Source organism: Caloenas nicobarica, chromosome 15 (assembly GCF_036013445.1).
Source record: "Caloenas nicobarica isolate bCalNic1 chromosome 15, bCalNic1.hap1, whole genome shotgun sequence".
NCBI lineage: Eukaryota > Metazoa > Chordata > Aves > Columbiformes > Columbidae > Caloenas > Caloenas nicobarica.
This window is the reverse complement of record NC_088259.1, coordinates 7,840,114-7,859,737: the sequence shown is the minus strand read 5'-3', so window position 1 is coordinate 7,859,737 and position 19,624 is coordinate 7,840,114. Positions and strand designations below refer to the sequence as shown.

Here is a 19,624-nt window from a genome sequence, read left to right as displayed (position 1 = left end):
TCAGGAGGCAGAGCTACACGAGGCCGGTTTGGGATGCACTAAGAACGGGTATGTTTTGCTCTATTGAGGTCTGTTCCCCTTCCTCCATGCCTCGATATTGTCACCAGGGTGTTTCCTGCACTGCCTGCTGCTTTTGTTGGTGTTTTTATCTCTTCCTGCGTGCGATGGCAGGGGTGTGGGTATCTATCACAGTGAACAGCGTGTTTTTGGGCACACACGTACACATACTCTGGCTGGAGGTGGTGAGGCCAGCAGAGATGGAGCAGGTCCAGCCGTGCAGCCGGTACCAGGGCGAGAGGAGAGGCTGGTGCTCTGGGTCCGTCTGTCACGGAGCTGCAGGGTGGCAGAGACACCTCTTCTCCACCTGCCTGGTGCTCTGCGAGATGGCAGGTTGGGAGAGCCAGGCCCTCCTGGCTTGCATTGCTTATTTTGCATGTAACCAGAAATTAAGCCTCAGCTGGCTTGAGCGGGGACTGGATCCAGTCCTTTGCAAGCACCTTTTGTGCCCTTCAGTTGAATCGTGCCACTTCTTCTCCCCCTAACAAGGCTGAGGACCAGTGTCCTTACAGCAGGGATGGAGTGCGTCTTTCACTCTCTCAGCAAAGCAATTAGCACTAATAAGCTCTGTTGCAATCCAGGTGTTCAGGCAGGAGCAAGCAGCAATATGTAGACCCTGTGTGCTCACACACCTTCCCACCACACCAGTGGAGCTGGGCAGGAGCCTGGGCCAGGGGGACAGCTAGAGACCTGGCACTGCAACCAGCTCACTCCTTTGGCTTCAGACACCCAGTGGTATCTCCAAGGCTGGTGTGACACAGGGAGTTGATACCATCCAGAGGGACACTCCTGGGGTGACAGAAACAGCCAAAACTTCCTCTGCTCCTGGAGTGGCCCTGAGCTGACTAAGAGCTCACAGGCTTCACAGCCAGGTGGATACAAAGGTATGTGTTTCAGATGCAGTACTGCCTTGCCCTGAGCATCTTTCCCCTCTTAAATCTGGCTGCTGTCACCAGCTCTGCATTTCACTCCAAATCAGGCTGGCACCCAGGGGCAGATGAGCTGAGCACGCTGTATTTTACCCCACGGGAGCCTGCGGAACAAAAGGCACTCTAAAAAAACATGAAGGTACTTCCCAGGTACTACACCTGGTAAAATAGCTCAGGCTGCACAGGGTGTGATGGTGCCTTTGGCCAGGCCCTGATGGAGAGGTGGGATGCAGCTGCGATGCGAATCCGAGCAAAGAACCGGAGAAACTTGGGGGGAGCAGCCGGAGGAAACACCGGCAGCAACAGCCGCAGCACCGAAGGGAGGATGTTCGGGCACACGCAGCTGCCAGGAGATGGGGTTACAAGGCGAAGCTAAACAAAGATCTCTGTGAAAAGGAAACGGATCCCTCCTGCCGGCTGTAAGGTAGGAGCCGAGCAGTAGCTGCTTGACATCATCGGGATGAGCATTGGATTACAGCAGGCAGGGACTGAGTCGGAGGGGAGGAGAACACGCCCCTCGGCCCGAGAAGTGCAACTTCATTTAGCAGCTCCCAGCACAAGGAAACTGCAAGTCTGAAACTGGCTGGGACTCCCCTGGCCGGCTTGGCTGCTCGCCACCACGGGCAGAGACGCCAGGAGGGTGTAATCCAGCCGCGATTTCTTCCTTGGTGGCGGGACCGCGGAACTTGGGAGCGGAGAGGCGTCGGGAGCCCGGGTGGCCGTAAGTGGGGCTGAGCACGCTGCCGTGTGGGGCTGGTGACGGGCTGGGACGGTGGGTGGCCGGGGGACCTGCTTCTAGCTGCCCCCGGCATGGGAACCACACTACAAAGGGGTGATTTGTTTAGAGCTGCAGTTAACTTTCACCTAAACAACTGTGAACAGCGAGATTTCTGCTGCCCACAAAACGTGGGCTGAAAAGAAAACCTAAGCTGCATCCCGGTTTTTTCTGCTGTTGGAAGGAGCTCTTTGTAGGCTGATGGCAGGGAGGCAGCTGCTGTTTCACTTGGAAAAATAACGCAGCTCGGTACTTGCTGTGAAGGGGTAGCAGGGAGAGCAGACTCAGCGGTTAGAAATCACAAAGGACCGTGGATCAGTGACCCCCATGGGGATTTTTTGGTCTCATTTCTGACGTGTATCCATTTATTCTGAGCAACTCACTGGAGGGAACCCCTTACAGCATCTGCCCGGGGCTCCTCTTCAAACCCAGGCGAGGGCTTTGCAGAGTGTGGCAGTGGAAACAGGCTCAGAGGCTCCTTGGCATCCAGCTTTCCAAGCAAATGTTTTAAAACGCAAAGACTTGGAATAAAAAAAAAACCAACACAAAACCACAACTGCTGTGTGGTGGTATTCTCAGAAGGCTTTACAAATTCCTCCCCCTCGGAACTGTGTGTCTTTTTCTCCTCTCTCTGGATTCTGCTGAGCAGCTGGTGGCGAGCCGCAGCGCTGAGCTTTCACGTGTGTGTAATGCCTCGGCCCCAAAGGGGTGTTTAGGAAACGTTTCCCTTTTCTTGGAAGTGGTAAACGTGTCCACAGAACAAGAGCCAAGTGTGCTGTGAACCCGGAGGCAATGCCCTGGCTGGCTGGGCTGGCGGCACTAACTAGGAGGAGGACACGCTTGGGTCAAAGGAGCAAGAGGCAGCCGCAGCAGGGATGCTGCAGCAGTGCAAGGGCCAGAGGAGACTGCCAGGTGGCAGAGACCGTCAGATGGTTGCAGCCTGAGGCTCTTGGCAGTTTGCTCACGGCGAGGTTGGCGTGCCTGGCTTGGGCAGCTGTGGAGCACGCCTTGGCTTCTGGGACTCTTGGCTGGAAAGGGCCACCATGCTAATGCGTGGCCACCCAACTGAGAGATGATCACATTTTTGCTCTCGTGAGGGATGGTGTTTAGGAAAGAAGGATGCATGAAGAGATCATGAGTGGCTGGATTCATTCATAGCGCAGATATAGGTTAAATGGCCATTTACAAACATGGACACACCAGTAGTGCTTAATGTACCGTCAACACGGAACAGGGCCTTGAGTCCTTCAGACAGAGCTCTCCACGGGTAAGTCTCCCATGTCATCATTTTCAGGGACAGTTTCCAGCTAATGCAGACTAAGTAGTGCCTTAAACAACTGGAGATCACTAGATATGGTACGTAGGCTCTCAGTGTAGGTAGCTTGGTCACGGAGAGGTGAAAACCCAAGGAGGCTGATAGCCATGTATCTTCCAGCCACCCTGTGCTCAGTGGCTGATTCTGAGGAGGAGCACAGGCACAGAGTGAGCCAGGATGCAGAGTTTTGCCTTTTTCCCCTTATCCTCTTATTCCAAAGAAAGGTACATCTACTTTTGAGGCCACTCAGAGGAATAACCACAGGCATACAACCTGGCCCTCCAGATTAGCTATGGAAAACCTTTTCCAAGTTGATAACATGTCCTGATCTCCCACATTTCAGAGCCGGTTCATGCAGCATGCTGCTGTGCATTAATCCCTCTATCCTTTCTGGGCAACCAAACACCAGCATTATTCCTATTTTACAGGGGCTACACACAAAGTAGATGATTTTCCTGGGCTCATACGAGGTCTGTGGCAGAATCAGGGATGAATCTACAAGTCCATAAGGAACAGCAGAAGCTTCAGCCCAGCTTTTCATTTGCCTTTCTATGCCAACCCTGTTCTGGTCCCTCCCCACTTTCACATTCAAAGCCCTGTTGTGGTCTCTCCCCATTTTCACATTCAAAGCCTGGATCCAATTGTTCCTCCATACCACTAGGAGTTTCCTTAGCAAAGCTGTATATGTGGACTGAGCCAGAAAACAATTTTTCCATCACAATATCCATTTTAGAGAGGATGAGAGGGGAAGAAAACAAACAAAACCCACCAACGACGCTTCTAGTTGTCTCTAGCCCATGACTAGAAAGAGCTAAGTCACAAGGAGAGCTGCTCCCAAGGCTTGCCAGCACCAGCCAGTGGGAAGGGAAGGTTCAGGTGTTGTGTGGACTTTGTCCCCAGCTCCTCATGACAGTTAGAGCCGCTGGAGAGATTGAGACATCTCTCTAGGTCTCAACCAGCACCTGCAGCACGATCAGGAAGAACAGCACCTGGAGTGTGAAGCACCTATTCTCTGTTTCAAAGCTTTCCCTCCTCTCCAGCCTGCAGGGATGGGTACGTTACACCACCCATTGCTGATTTGCACATCAGGTTCCCAGACGCTTCCTCCCCAGCCCAGCCCCGGTGCTCTTTGCACGGCTCCTCCACGCCGGCTGGCAGACCCACTGTTCATCACGATCTGCTGCCTCGGGAACTCCCCGGCAAGCACCCGAATGCCAACATTTGCTGATATTTGCAATGATGTAATAAGCCAAACATATCCCCCACTGGAACGTCATCAATTTTACTGGGATGACTGTTTCCACAAAGTGTAATTATTCTGTGGTGCTCATTGCCACAAGATATCACTGCAACAAAGAGCTCAGAAGGCGTTTCAATACATACAGGTAGTTATCTCTGTGTAACAAAACAATCCTGGGTATGATTAAGAAGATATTGCATTTTAAGGGTTATAAAACCTGGTTCACAGTAATTAGTAACTGATTAAAAACATTCCACTACAATTAGTTTTCTTGTACCTCTGAGGCTGAGGATGGCAGCTGCTGCTGGGGACAGGGCACTGAACGAGGTCTCGGCCATGTGCACAGCCTGTTGTTTACCCAGGAATGAAGAGACACAAGAACAAGCTTCTGTCTGCTGCCATCACCTCGCTTGAAAACAGAAAGGATTTCCTCTCTGGATCAAAAGCAGCACCAGAACAGCTGTTGTGTAGAATAATGCTCAGTTCTGCCAAAAAGCATCCTGGGTTTGTTTGGAACATATATTCATTTTGAAGCAATGCTGAGGGCACAGAGTTTGTTTTTTGTTTGTTCCTTTTGGGTAACAGCTGATAAACAGAGAGAGAATGTGAACCCCAAACATGCATCATGTTGATGCCCTTATAATTAATTCCTGATGGGGTATGGATGTTTAGCTGTCCAACAAACATTTCCACAGGGGTCCCAACATAATCTGTGGTACCTTGATGGGTTATGGGACTAGATGAGAACACAAAGTGTTCTGTAACAAGTTACTTTAGCCCATCCTTAGTCACACTGCAGGGACTGATCCACCTCACCAGCCTTAAATCCCCAGACTCCCAGGGTGGGGTATTGTGTGACCTTTGCACAGAGGGGCTTTCAGAGCTCTGCCTATCACAACATGTAGAGAAATACCTAGCCAGAGCCCTGGCTGCAGGTTTGGAAAGCCAATACCAATTTCTAAAGAGTTTCTGTCTCCAAAATCAGCTTATTTTTTTTTTCTTGAGAGAAAATGTGGGTTTTCCCCCCCACCGCCCATTGGGAACAGGGCTGCTCAGTGATAACTCCTACTTCAGAGCATCATTGCTCCAATTTGCTTTAAGCCTCTCTTGGCAGAGAGCCATGTATTTCGAGATATTTTGCAAAACATCTGACATGCTGAAGGTTTAACTATTTGGCCTACGTAACACACGAGCCAGAGCAAGGCAGGAAGGCAAAGGAGGAAAATAAAGAGTCATGGATTTCCAAAACTGGCTTTCTTCCTTCCTGCTTTTGTTTGCCTGCTTGATGCCCCAAAAGGGTGATGCATATTCACAGAGTAGTGGGAATCCTGTTTCTTTTCCGGTCCAGTGTTTCCAGTAAGCACTTCACTATAAATGGGGATAAACACTAACAAAAGTGTATTGTTAAATCCCCAGGCCTTTGGTTGGCTACTGTCATGATCATAATTAGTATTTTCCACTTCTGTAAGCCTGTCATCTGCAGATCTGAAAGTGCTTTACAAATATTTGAACCATCTAGCGAGGGGAGCAAGTATTAATAGCTCCATTTAACAGATGGGCAAACTGACACACAGCAGCAGCAAGTGCCCTGTCCTTGAAGCAGGGCCAGAGCCAGCAAGTGGTCAGCTCTAACAACTAGGGAGTTTTAAAAGTGGGTCAAAAAACAAAGAGAAAGCCTGTAGATTGGTACCAACTTGGAAAATGATGGGGAATAGTTCCAGCCGGAATGGTACTCAACCCAAATGGGCCAGACAGTTGAGTTGTTGGATGAGCCACTGTTTATATGGTTAAATGGTTCATCTCTTGCTTTCTGTTCTGCTAATATTTGTCCCTGGGACAACATGAAAAAAAAAACAGTCCATGATGTTCCAAGAAGTCTGAAAGCTGAAACAGCTGCTAAAATAAGCAAGTGTCTTGTTGGCTGGGCTCTGCAGGTCAGGAGATTGCAATGCACCCACAGATGTTAAGGCCACAGAGGAAATGTCTTTGAGCTGAGGCTTGGGGACTGGGGAGAAGGGACAGCTGTGCAGAGAGCACAGAAACCAGAAGGAGCAGGAGACAGACCAAACCAGGCAGCTAGAAGTACCAGATCAAACTTCCCCTTCTGCCTCAGAGAAGCTGATACGGAAGTTTCACTTCTTTAAGGGGCATTGGAGCTGCAAACCAAGATTCATTTATACTCTTGGGCAGCCGTTGGGTCCCCCTGTGGTGCAGGTCGAGGGAAGTGAGTTGCTCTGGTTTTCCCCAGCACACGCACTTGAGGGCAGCAAAAAGAGAATCAAAACCAAAGAGAAGTTCTCTGTGAAGCCAGGACCATGGCTGGACTGTCCTTTCTCTTAGACACAAGAAACCAAATCTCTATTAGCACAAACCCTCCCGAGAAGGTGCCATACGAACCCCACCATCCCACAGCCCTTTGGTGTCTCCATGCTCGCCAAGCCTTCAGCTGAGCCCTGCCAGACCCCACGTCCCCTTTGCTGTCCTAGTCAGAGACGGTGGAAAAAAGCAGCTGAGCTTTATGCTTCCCAACAAAAGCACAGAGAATGTTTTCTTATGTTTATTTTCTTTTCCTTCCCCAGAAGCTGTACCCTGCTGCGTATGAAGCTTGTTTGAAGTCATGTCCAGAAGGAAAGTCAACTGAATCAGGTAGGGATTCACACTATGGACTGACACAATTTTCATTCACAGGGAGATATTACATAAACAGGAATGTTTTTTTTTCCTTCCTATTTTATAGAACCTTTTGACCTCCTTCTGTATTCTGAATGACTAGATGCTGGAAAGATGCCAAGAGGGGAGAAAAAAAAAAATCAATAATTCTGCCATAATTATTTTCCTGCTGTATTTTCCATACTTCACAGCCACGTACTTGTACCAAGGCATGTTCCAATGCCAAGTCTCAGGGCAGCCCCTAAGGTAACAAATCCTGCTCACAGCCTGCACAGAAATGTTGTTTGCCCCTATATAACCATGTAAGCAAGTTTTGCTCTGCACGTACAGTCAGCCCAGCAAGATCCAGGGAACCCCCAAAGCTCAACCTTTTGTGGCACTTGCGTAAACGGCAGATCTGCCAGCTCACACAGTCCTTTTCGTGGTTTCACTCCCATGGTTCCTCCGCTCAGAGCATCTCCTCGGTCCTCAGATCATCTTGCTGCTTTCTCTCATTTCTGCACTGAGCTTTCCCTCCCACAGAGCTGCCACGGTTGTGTTATTTGCAAATCTGGCAATACAGGGCTTCAGAACTCTTTGGTGCATGTAGATATTCCTCCTGCAGGTCTCTCAGAGCAGTTAATCCCTTATATCCAGCATCTTTCCCATGTATGCTAGAGACACCCTGTGTCCTTCTACACCCAGGCTGCATTTTGGTTGGTCACGAAATAGTTGGCAATTTGTTTCATTAGAAGCTTTCCCTTTTCTGAGACTGTAACTTGGAATGATCACTTTGCATCCCCAGTGTAATGTCACAAGCACATCTCGAGCACTGCTTAACTCGTGTCTAGATGTCACATCCCCAGTGACTTATGCAGAGAGATTTACCCTGCCTGCACAAAGGATCAGGAGCTGCTATCACCTAACACAGACAAACAAAAATTCTCCATCCATCACAGAAATACTCAGAGAAGGGGCTGTGCAGGCCAGCATTGCTTTCTCTGCCCAGGTAGTGGTCCTAGCAAGGGAGCACAGCCAAAGGGACAGGGACAACTCGGTTCAGTGGGTAACAGAAGCCATGGAGCCACCTGAAAGGGCTTAGCTCAGCCACCACTCACTGACAGCCTCTTTTTAACTTCTACACTTTCCTTTTCTATTGCATGTAAAGCACCAATAGCACCATTCCAGCCACCTCATCCTTTTCGCAGCTCCCAAGGACAGACCTTCCCCCTGCCCCTGTCTTCCCAGGTGAGCACTGCCCCTGCCCTGGGCTGGCAGTCCTGCTGGGGCTTTCTTCTGCACGCTGGGGTGTATGGACAGGGCAGCCAGCTCCAGGGAGCAGAACTAAGCCCAGTTTTAGCTAATCAGCCTCACTGACATTCTCAAGAGTCGCCCTGGTTATTTTTAGGCACTGCTGGGAGCTGCCAGGGCTCTCACACCTCAGGAGGTTTCACAGCTTCTCACTTAGCTCTGTTCACCACCCAGAGCCAGAAGGACTCTTTGGATGCTGGATGGGAGTTCCAAGGGGATTGTGCAGCCTGAAAGAGGAAGACTCAAGGCTGGTGGCTTTGAACTTCATGCCCCCTATGCTAAGCAGAGCTTCCTCAACTAGCAGCAGCCAAAACTGCACAGTTACAGCATGCACAACACCTCTTCCAAGCCAAGTCCTTCTTCCCAGCCATACAAGCACTGCTTTCACACAGCAGCAGAGCTCAACTCCTCAGATGACAAAGAAAAACTGGACAAAATTGCTCTTTTTTTCCTGCTAGACATAAAAATAAAGACCCATCCTTGCTTACCTCTGTCCTGTAGAAAGGTCACCCTCCACCCAGAAACAGAGCTGCTCCATCAAGATCTGCTGTGGCTTCAGCTTCCTTTTATAAGTAACAAGGGCAGCTGTGCTAGAAAATAGCCCCAGCTGCATCTCCTCTGCACCTATTTGACTTCTCTTTGCCCAGCAAAGCCTGCAAGGTGTTGGGGGGAGTTGGTGTGCTGGGGTCAACATCTCTGGGCAGGAATTCAAGTGAGGTTTGAGTAGGTGATGCTCACTCAGAGGTCAGTGCCCTAGTGCGATCAAAAAACCTGTGGGACCACTGGGGAGTTTGAGGTGAAATCCATCAGGGACTTTTCCTCCTGAATGATCTCGGGGAAGACAGGGAACATGAGTCTGAAGGGGATCCCCACTGCAAAACAATCCACCCCATGGCCCAGGTGTGGTGGGGTGACTGCACATCACAAGCAGGGACAACACGAGTCTTCCTGGAACAAGCCTGCAGCAGCAGCTGTGGGGATTTTGCAGCTGAAGGGTTTAAAGTGACTGGTCTGTGGTTCCTCTGCTTTGCACACTCAGGCATTAGGAGATCTTACACACAGTCACTGGTTTTGTTTATATAAAAATATGTTGACATATAAAGGCAGCTAAATAAGAAGTTGGGAGAAAATGAAAATAATGGAGAAGGGACTTGTAGCCTCATACTCCATACAGCTTTGAAAGGGTCTCTGCAAGGGACAGAGGGACCCGTGGGTGCTGGCTGACAAGGTGATGGGTGCTTGTGGCCGTGCTGGGTGAACACGAGGGGTATGGATCGCTGCTCTCGGCTGTGCAGGAGTCAGAATGTCACATCCACCCAGCGCGAGCCTGGCTTGAAGGGCTGAAAAACAGGGGAGAAGGTGCCATGTCCTAAGGTCTGCTGGGGCTGAGCCTTGTCCTGCTCTGCCACCCCACCCCTCAGAGGATGCGTGTTATTCAGAGTGCCCTGGTTTATCAGCACCTTGAAGCTGTGGGATGTGAAAAACAAGCTTGACCTGGGAATAAAACAAAAATACAACTGCTGTCACGGCAACTGTCTCCAAATGCACGAAGAGACCAATTATTTCCATTAATCAACTTAGAGAGAGGCTGCAGAAGAGGCTTAAGCTGTAGCCGAGGCTGGGTGCTGAGGGAAGGGAGGAGCAGAGAGCTCCATCAGACCTGGTTACCAAGGCAAACAGTGATTCATCTCGCGGTGGAGGGGTTTGAGAGCAGCCGCTCAGCACCCATGCCCCGTGGGGACTGGCAGAGGGGTGCTGATGCTCCAGGCATGGGGATGCAGGCTGGCAGTGCTGAGTGGCCAGAGCTGGGCACCGGGCTGCCCTCCTGGCGGACAGACGGATGGATGGACAGGCAGTTCCCTCTTGCCATTGCCTACACATCCTGACAATAACGAGATGCTGAGCAATCCCCTCCTGCCTCCCCGGCTCCTCCCCAAGCCTCCCCTGGGGAGCGCAGCAGCGCACATGAGGACTCACCCTACATGCCAAGGGGCAGCCGGGATTTTGAAATCCAGCTGGAGCATCTCTGACATCAGCTGGGAGCCAGGCGGTGGCCAGGGGGACGTGGGGCAGCAGGACATGCCTTGGGGCAGCAGAGACACCCCAGTGGGGGTCCCTGGGGATGTGCTGAAGGCCAGGAGGGAGGGGAGGGAGTTTGGGGAGCTTGGCAGAGCTAAATGCAAAGCTTGTGAAGTCATAGAGGAGTTGGTCTAAGCCTAATCTTAAATCTGAGGCTAAGCAATTAGTCACCCGTTCTATGGGCATCAAGTGGTCTGTTCTGTCAAACAAGGGCAAAGCAAATGCCAGGATCTGTGTATGAGCATCGAGCCTCAGTCCCTCTGCTCTATCTGCTCTTCTCCTATATGAATGATAATTTTCCACTAAGTCTAGAGAACCTTAAAAGCTCTGTTCCTGCAAAACCAGTGCAGTGGCTGGAGAAGCTGCAATGTCCACACTGGCTGAATTCATTGTGTTTAGTGTAAGAGCCAGAGGGTGCGGAGATATTACACGGCATGGCACAGCAAAAGCCTTACGAAAACACCCGTGTGCCATGCCCAACCTTGACACCTCTTAGCTGTCAACGTGTGGTGAGGCTTTTCCACGCTATTCTCACCTGGAAAGAAGCTGCTGAGCACATGGGATGAACACACGTGCCTTGGTAGGAGATCAGGCTGCTGCCCTGGTCCTGCCTGTTTTCTCACCCAGCCGGGAAACTCGGGGCTCACCAGTTTGGAGCCCATCCATTCTGGCCAGTAAGACCCACCACCACCACGTTTTGGAGAAGACAGACCCAGCAGAAAAGCAGGGGAGCTCTGTGCCTGGCGCAGACCCTGTCACCAGCCTTACCAACACTTACATTTGCAGCTGCTACCAGAGCAGGCTCCCAACAGGACATCTGCAGCTTCAGTTCAGCTTCTGACCGCGGATCTAAGCTCTAGTGCATGGGGGTCATGAGCCATAGCAAGGCCTTGAAGGCACGAGCACAGGTCTAAAAATACTCTCTAACCATGATAACACCGTTACAGAACCCTCCTTCTTTGATGTGCAACCCCTCATGCATGTTCACAGACGAGAGCTAGCGGAAAATTTGCTGCAATTCCAGCTGGAAGTTGTCAGACAGTTGGTGGAAACCCCCTGACCTCAAGTGCTGGCTTCAGCCCTACGGGATTTTTTTTCCTCCTCGCTGGATGTGACTCTCCCAGCAGGAAACCTCACGGCAGACCCACAGGGAGCACAGAAATCCCGGTGCTCCCGGCTCTGTGCTCTACCAGACCCCCCTCTGCCGTAAACCATCTTACACTGTAAATATTTTAAAAGTGCTGTGGGGCGGTTGAGCATGTTTTGCTGTTGTTATGGATCCGGCCCCAGCAGGCGAGGCCTAATAATAGTCACTGTATCCTGGAATGAAAGGGCAAGGGGCACTGCATGATGCGGAGAGCTTGAAGGCGTCTGCACGACTTCATGCCCTGGTTCCTGCAGGGTTGCAATGAAGGGACGCGATGCATGGGCAGAAGGAGGGCTCGCATCCCTGTTCCCCGGCAGAACTTTGAAATTTCACCCCAGAAACACAGCAAGGTTTAGCTTGGCTTCCTGGCTTTATGAATCCAGAAGTTACAGAGCATTAGATCCTCTAGTGTGACACCAAGAAGGCAGGAGAGCACGTCCTCAGCTGGGCTGCGGGACTGGGGAGCCATCTCCAACCGGGACCCGCAGCTGTTGGTTCCAACTGCCGCTGGCAACGGGAGCAGGGCCGCAGCCGGGCAGCAGCAGCGCAGGACGTGAGTCTGTCGGGGCTCCTGCCCCCGGGTTGCTGGGTGTCCCTGTTCCTGCCCTCAGGGGCTGCCCCTGTGACTGCAGAGGTGGCCGAGGGACAGGGCTTTGCTCCTGGGGTGGCCCGGGGGACAGCACGGCAGGCTGGGCAACTGCTCCTGCCTGGCCCTGAGGAACGGGGAGGTGTCTGAAGGAAACGGTGAAGGGTCTGGGTAACAAGTCTGGTGGGGAGTGACTGAGGGACCTGGGGGGATTCAGCCTGGAGAAAACGAGGCTGAGGGGAGACCTTCTCGCTGTCTACAACTACCTGAAAGGAGGTTGTAGCATGGAGGGGGTTGGTCTCTTCTCCCGAGTAAGAAGCTATAGGATGAGAGAAAATGGCCTCAAGTTGTGCCAGGGGAGGTTTAGATTGGATATTGGGAACAATTTCTTCCCAGAAAGGGCTGTCGGGCATTGGAACAGGCTGCCCAGGACAGGGCTGGAGTCGCCAGCCCTTGGTGGGGTTTACAAAACGCCGTGATGTGCCGCTTGGGGACATGGTTTAGTGACTAACTTAGGTTATGCTTGGACTTGATCATCTTCAGGGGCTCTTCCAAACATTCTATTCTATGAAAAGCAGGCTGCCATTCAGCCTTAGCTAAGCAGGCCTTCACCTTTGCTCTCTTTAACCTTGGAACCTCCTTCCTTGCAGCAGCCCAGCTCTGCTCTGCTGGACACCCTCGGCCCCAAGGATGGCTAAGAAGGAGCCTGAGCTGCCTCATGCCCCAAAGTGCCACAGCTGCCCTGCACAGATCAACAGGACTCACTCTGACCCACAGGCCCTTTGCTCTCACTGCAAAGACAGGTTAGGTGCAGAGGAAAATAATAAAGAAGGCATGAGGTAAGCGAGGCAGAGCAGAAAGCAACAAAGCCGACTCAATTCAGCACAGCCTGCTGATAGCCAGCATCAGCGCTGAGTCCAAAACCAGCCCTTCCTAGCCATAAAAACCTTACAGTTTAACCTACACAAGGGACAGATGCAATATCCTCTGAAGGGTTTCCTTGAAACTCGAGGCCAGGGCTGGGGCTGACTGTGACATCCATCCCATCCCTCGCAGAGACACCCTGGCCCACTCGCAGGGCTTGTGTTTGCTCTGCAGGCAGGACTTTAACTCTGCAGCTGGAGTTTAACCCACCCCTGCCGTTTCCACATCATTTCTCTGCCACTCTTATATCATTCTCAGTAACTGCTCACAGGCCCTGGGATCTGTGCTGTGGAGAAACAGGCAAGGGGGAAAATGGCAATTAACTGCTGGCTTGTCAGTGGGACCTAAAGGGACACTGAGCTGACCCAAAAGAAATGCCACAGTTTCTTCTACCAAAGGCAGAAGAAACATTTAACCCTTTCATTTCTTAGCAACCACCTTCTAAAAGGGTACAATTCAGCCCCCTGTGCGGAGCCACAGCCCCCCAGAGCAGAGCCGGCAGCTGCTGGGTGATGTCCCTGCAAAATGCCAGCGAGCCCAGCTGCGGTCCCACCGCAAAACGGCTCTGGGAGCCCAGTCCGTGCCAGCAAAGCCAAGGCTATGACAGCTCCAGATTTTTTAGTCCTTGCAAGACACTGGAAAAATAAGAGCAGGCCAAACAGCGGGTTTGGCAGAGTTTATTTCAGCCGGCAGGGGAGCAGAGGTGGCACAGGGGATGTGTCTGGTGTCTGTGGCAGCTTGCAAGGGGCTTCATCGCTTGTGGCCAGCTGCCCTGGGACAGGCAGCACCGTGTCCCCATGGTGGAGAGGACACAGCCTCCCTCCAAGCAGCACAGAAAAGCTTTTCAGGAATGTGCAACAGGCAGCAGGTCCCAGCCCCCTGGCTATGGCTTTTGTCACCACTCCATGCATCCCCTGCCCTGTCCCCGCAGGCTGGCACGCTGTGCTGAGGGCGCAGGGACCGTTCCTATTCCCGTCAGCAGCAAGGAGGGCAGGGAGGCAGCAAATGACCCTCTGGGGACAAGTTGAATCATCTCTTTGAAGTGCCCTGGAAACCCTTGCGCAGTGTATCGTGTGCCGTGGGCTTATTCCTGCAACGCCTGGCAAGAGCCGGCACATCAGCCCCTCCCACTGGCCCACGGGAATATGAAAAAACAAAGATGGGGAGCTGGCGGGTGATGAACCCTCCTTTGTCACCCTCTGCCACCACTAAATGACTGTCCATGGTGACGCAGTTTCAGGTTGAACTACGTGGGCAAGAGAGAAGGTGATTCCTCTGTTGCCCCTGGCAGATGGTAAAATATGTTTCCACTGATTAAAAACCCCCTGAACTGTTTTGCACCTACCTGGAAAAGTGAAAATGCTCTTTAAAAGTCAGGTTTTTCTACCAAGAACTGAGGGGACCGATGCCGTCACCTCCTCGGTCCAACAGCTGCCTGCAGGCAGAAGCTGGAGTGTCTCTGCCAGTGGGGAGGGATCTGCTTGCAAGGCTTCTGAGAGCCGCCCACCTTCAAAATCCCGAAGGAACTGCACAAATTTGAAACCTTTGCTCATAAATCCACCTCTCTCCAGCTCTTTCCACGGAGAGCTGAAGACAGGAATCCTCTCAGCCGCGGAAAATAAATAAATCACACACGCCACCTCCCGGCCACAGAGCTGGGACCCAAACCTCCCCGTTTCTGCACACTTGGCTCCTTCCCCTGTTCTAAATCCAGATCCCATCCTTTCCCCATGTCATGGGGCATTTAGTCACTGGGCAGAGTGCTGCCACAGCTGAGCATACCAAGGGACATGAAGGGAAAATGCTGCATCCCGGAGGCTGGTCAGCTCTTGCTCGCCGGTCTGTGGAGTCCATTCTGCAAACCAGCTCCCGGTGCGAGGGCAGGAGGACTCCTGACCATATCAGACCTGGACTGGCCTCACATCACAGTTTGTGGAGATGTGCGCTCTTAGGGAAGCCTCCCAAGTCCGTGTGACATCTCTCTGGCAGCTACAGGCCAGCAGCAGCCTCTAAGCTGCGAGGAGGACCTGTCGAGGAATGACAGATGCTCGTCCTGTCCCAGGGAAAAGGCACTTTGCTCACTGAGATCAGCCAGCGTGCTGCATCCACAGCAGGTGCCTCTTTCCAGGAAGGGCAAGGCTGGAAAGGAAGGAGGAAAGATGAGGAAAAACAACAGCTGGGAACTCTTCCTGTGGCGAAGGATGCAGCTTTTCCCAGGGCTCATTTGACAGGAGTGAGAGGGATGCCAAGCCCTGGGAGGAGGCAGGTATTTGCCAGGATGTGCTGGATGTGGAGCAGCAGGTTCTCCTGGGAGCTCTGGGTGGGCCAAGCCCCATGTCCCACCAGAGAGCTGGTGCCAGCGCTCCCTGAACTGGCATCACCAGCAGACGAGTCCCTGGGGCTGCTGAAACGTGCTGGTTTTATGCAGGTTTGAGGTCACTGCACCCTGCTCAGGCTCAGGAACGGTGAGATTTAACCTCTTTTATCCTGGCTGTTGCATCTTTGGCAGCATCTTCTTTCTACTGCCGTAACATTAGGGATTACAGAGCGAGGAGTGTGATTCCTGCCCAGCCTGGTGGTCTGCCAGCAGATTTCCCTGATAGGAAGATCCATATTAAGCAGGATTTGTACAGGAGCCAAGCAAGTTTCTCAGTGGGACATTAACCTCGAGTGAATAACAAGCAGTGGGATTTTTTTTTTTTTTTACATTAGACGCCAGCATTTCTAATCAACCTCCTTCAAGTATTGACAACACCAGTAGGGCTAGAGGCATTTTTTACAGTGGGCAAAGCCGCAGATAAGACAACTATTAATGTCTAATTTCTGCACAGAAAAACAAACTAAGTGCCAAACTGAGTAAACAGGAGCAGAACCCAAGGGCACCAGGTTTCCAGCACAGAGGCAGCTTGTGCTCGCCAGCTCTGTGCCCGGGAGCCAAGACACCTGCGATACATCCCCTGAGCTGCTGAGGTCTCTGGACTCAACACTGGCAATTTAAACCGTCAGCTAAAATGAAAACCCAACAACTGAAGGACTCACCAGGCTGAACTAAGAGCTGGCTTGTAGCGGTACTTACGGGTGAGAGTGGCCGCTCTGAGCCTTTCTTTGTGCTCTGTGCTTGGCACAGACACAAGCCTGGAGTGAAGGGATCCAAACATCTCACAGAAGGGCAGATTTTCACGTGTTAAAGTGCTTATCTCAAAGCTGTCCAGCCCAACACTTGTTCAGTGACATCCAACAGCCAGTGGAGGCCAGTACTGATCCAAAGACCTGTAATGCACTCCCCCGCTCCCTGAGTTCTCCAGCGCGTATCCACGGGGGCCTGATCATTTCCCATTACAAATCCATGTTGGATCAGCACCCCATCCCCCACGCAGCAGGGCAAACTTGGCCTCTGTTCAAAGCTCTTGTGGCATTTTGAGGAGAAAGGAGGGCTTTTTCTGTAAGGGCTTTTCTTTTGTAGGAAGCAGCTGCTGCAAGCGACCTTGCAGCTCCTAAAGAACGCCAGAAACTCAAAAGGAGAGGCAAATGCCTTGCTTAGGAATGGGGCAGTGGCAGAGCAAGGGCTGGTGAGGCAGCTGGGATGGATCCTTCCTGCTTACCTGCCCTCAGCTGGCACAGTGGGTCACCCAAAACAGTGGGTCATCCAACACGGTGGGTCACCTGGCATGGGGGATCACCCTACATCATGGGTCACCCACTCGCCCCACGTGATGGGGTTGATATCTGAGATTTCAGCAGCTCCTGTTAGAGGAACCGGAGCAGAGTTACAGGGACTATTTTTTCATGCTGTAATTTAACTCCACGGAGTAACCTAATCTGGAGGGGGCCATGACTTGAGCCTTGCTGAGCATCCTTGACCTCACAGCTGTGTTTTCTCCACAGCATTTTGCAGACATATAGAGATGCAATGGAGGTAGAGTCCAGCACCTACACTGACTTTATTTCCTCCGATCGAGCTGGCCGGAGGAATGCTGTCTACGACATCCAGCAAGAGGCAACCACCATCAGCATGCGCAAGCTGACCGGGGACATAGGTAACCTCTCCGTGGAAGGACCAGGTGAGCTGCCGCACACACCAGTAAGCCCAGTTCCCGGTGCTGGAAGGGCAAGGCACGAAATGGCAGTGCAGCTGACTGGTGTGTCCCTGGGAGCATCACAGATGCGCAGGAGGAACACCCCGTTCCTCGCTGCAGTCAGCGCCTTCGTGCTTGGTGGGTGCTCAGCGAGTGGGAGACTCCCCGGGCTGGGGGGCTTTTGCAACGAACCTGGGTTTGCTGCACAATCCAGTCGAAGCCTTTTGCTCGGTGGGTTTGTAGAGGTACGAGTGCTCAAACAAGACACGGACTGACCAAAAGTGAATTACACATCAGTTACATCTTAGGCTTTATAAAAAACCCAAATGTGGGGCAGGTTACGGTTAGCTTTTTTTTTGTTGGTTGGTTTTGGGATTTTTAAAAACAAATCAGACTTCAAATAGTTCCACAGTATTTAAAATAACAACAGAAATAATTTTAAACACCACTAGCCATCTCTGAACCTTCCCCCGTAGCCCAAACACGGCAGCAGTATCACCGTGCTCAATTCACGCTGACCAGATGACTACAACCAGCATGAATCCGCCATCCAGAGCCCGAGCAAACCAGCCAGACTGATTTCACTAACAAGCCACAAAACATACAGCACCACTGCAGGGGATAAGCTAATTTTTTGCCCTTTCTCTTTTACTCCTCCAAACTACAATCTGTAACTACAAAAAATACTTTAAAACACATTACCCCAATGTGTCCATACTAGCATATGCCCATCCACCTGTCCATAGCAAGCAAAAATCAGAGCCTTTCTAACAGAGAAAAAAGTAGCTCCCAGGTAGATGCCAGGCTGTTGGGCAGACATTCCTGGAGTACTTGCAAGATGATGTTACAGGTTGGACAAGGAGAGCGCATCCCTGCCCCGAGGCTCCCTCCCAGCATCACCACATGTGTCAAGAAGCCTTTGTACCCCAGGGGCATGAAGGAAGGGAACCCAATACTCTTAAACCAAATATGTGGCTGCAAGAAGGTAGCGAGAGGTCCTCAGATGGCAATCTGAATACCATCAGCTGTTGCAATTACTGGTCTCTTGTGTTCTCAGCAGTGTAACCAACTGTGCTTTCTTCCCAATCCTCCCTCAGCAGAAACCCAAGGAGATGCCACTTCTTCTGAGAACGACCCTGGAGCAAGTCCAAATGGGCAAGAAGACAGTCCCTCCCCGTGACAGTGTGCAGGGGATGGGATGGGCAGGAGAAGGGCCTTGCTGTGAACCTGGAACAAGAGTTTGCTATTGAATCTGCAGATAAAAGCCAATGTGGAACAGCAAGTTGTCTGTCAAATGCCTCTGCTGCAACCATTTTTGTTTAGAGAGCCACAAGATGCTGTGCAAGGACTGGCACCTCCAAAAGACTTCTGCTCCCATCCCTAATGATTTAGAGCAACACTGCCATCGTTGCAGTGATATGAGCCATTCTCAAGATGCCTTAGCTGCAATTTTCCCCTCGGGGAAAAGCCAATTTCAGTAATAATAGACACATCAGACTTTCCTGTCCAAGGTACCTTCCTCCTTCACAAATTTAGACTATTATTTATTGTTTCCATAGATTAGAAATTTAGATTATTGGTTTTTCTAAGCCTCACCCTCATCCACATCTTAGATCTGACTTGGCCTCTGGACCGTCCATGTGGCCTTTTGTCAGGGTGGGCAGCGGGGAGGGGACCCGGCCAGTCCCGCTGCCTTCACGTCACCTGTGCTGCTGCCGCTTGGCATCAGGAAAGGACCAAAGCACAGCTCCGTGTGGGCGAGCTCCACCTACAGACCCAGCAGCACCAGCCACAGGCATCTTTTTCTTTGGGTTTTAGGATTTTAAGATATTGTTAAGGGGAGGGGAGAAACATTTTGCTGGTTTGACTGTTGAAATTCAGGCTTAACTTTGCAAGCTGTTAGCCCAGATGATCTCTGGTAGGATCTCACACCGTTCTCTCTTTTAGGAGACATGTTTTGTGTTAAAGATGGTTTGATAAAACTATATAAGCTGTTGGAATAAATAACACAGCCTTCAAGTACTGAAGGTGTTGTTTTCTGCCTGCATGTTTCTTCTTCCTCTGTTTCACCTTGTAGCAGGCTGAGCTGCAGAGCTCAGCTTACCCTGACAGGGAGATACAGAGCTGTGTTACAGGAGAGTCCCTTCCATTTGGGTCTGCTTTGCAGCACCCAGGTGGAAGCAGATGTAGTCGGGCACAGAAAACGCTAGAAGTCTGCCCCAGCTTTCCCAGGTTTGCTGCCGGGCAGCGCTTTCCCCAGGGCTGTTTCACCCACTGTGGGAGCTCAAGGCTGGCTTGGGACTTGGCGGAGCAGCCCAGACATCAGCAGATGTCTTCACTCTGCAGCACAGAGCTACAAGGACATCACCTTGACAGCCTAGGGAAGAACTGAATGTTGTGGGTTTGAGATTTATTGGTGAAAACTAGGCCATTAAGTAAGCAGGGAAGCAGCTGCCAGAGGGGGAATTGTCTGTGGGCCTCCAAAAAGCGATGGCCACAGGGCCAGCAGAGAGATGTCCATGGCTCCAGCCCCCAT

The 19,624-nt window shown here is 51.5% G+C and overlaps 1 protein-coding gene across 2 annotated transcripts; it reads left to right on the top strand.

Annotated features, from left to right (window-relative positions):
- The first annotated feature begins 1,446 nt into the window (after positions 1-1,446).
- PKIG (cAMP-dependent protein kinase inhibitor gamma) lies at positions 1,447-19,115 on the top strand. Of its 2 annotated transcripts, none has more exons than XM_065645749.1 (4): positions 1,447-1,707; positions 6,896-6,962; positions 16,898-17,073; positions 18,186-19,115. In XM_065645749.1, exons 3-4 carry the CDS (start codon positions 16,923-16,925, stop codon positions 18,266-18,268), a joined length of 234 nt encoding a protein of 77 aa, XP_065501821.1. In that variant the 5' UTR covers positions 1,447-1,707; positions 6,896-6,962; positions 16,898-16,922; the 3' UTR covers positions 18,269-19,115. The 2 variants fall into 2 exon arrangements, with proteins under 2 accessions (XP_065501821.1, XP_065501822.1); XM_065645750.1 differs by having other exon boundaries at positions 1,450-1,707; positions 18,189-19,115.
- The last annotated feature ends 509 nt before the right edge of the window (positions 19,116-19,624 follow it).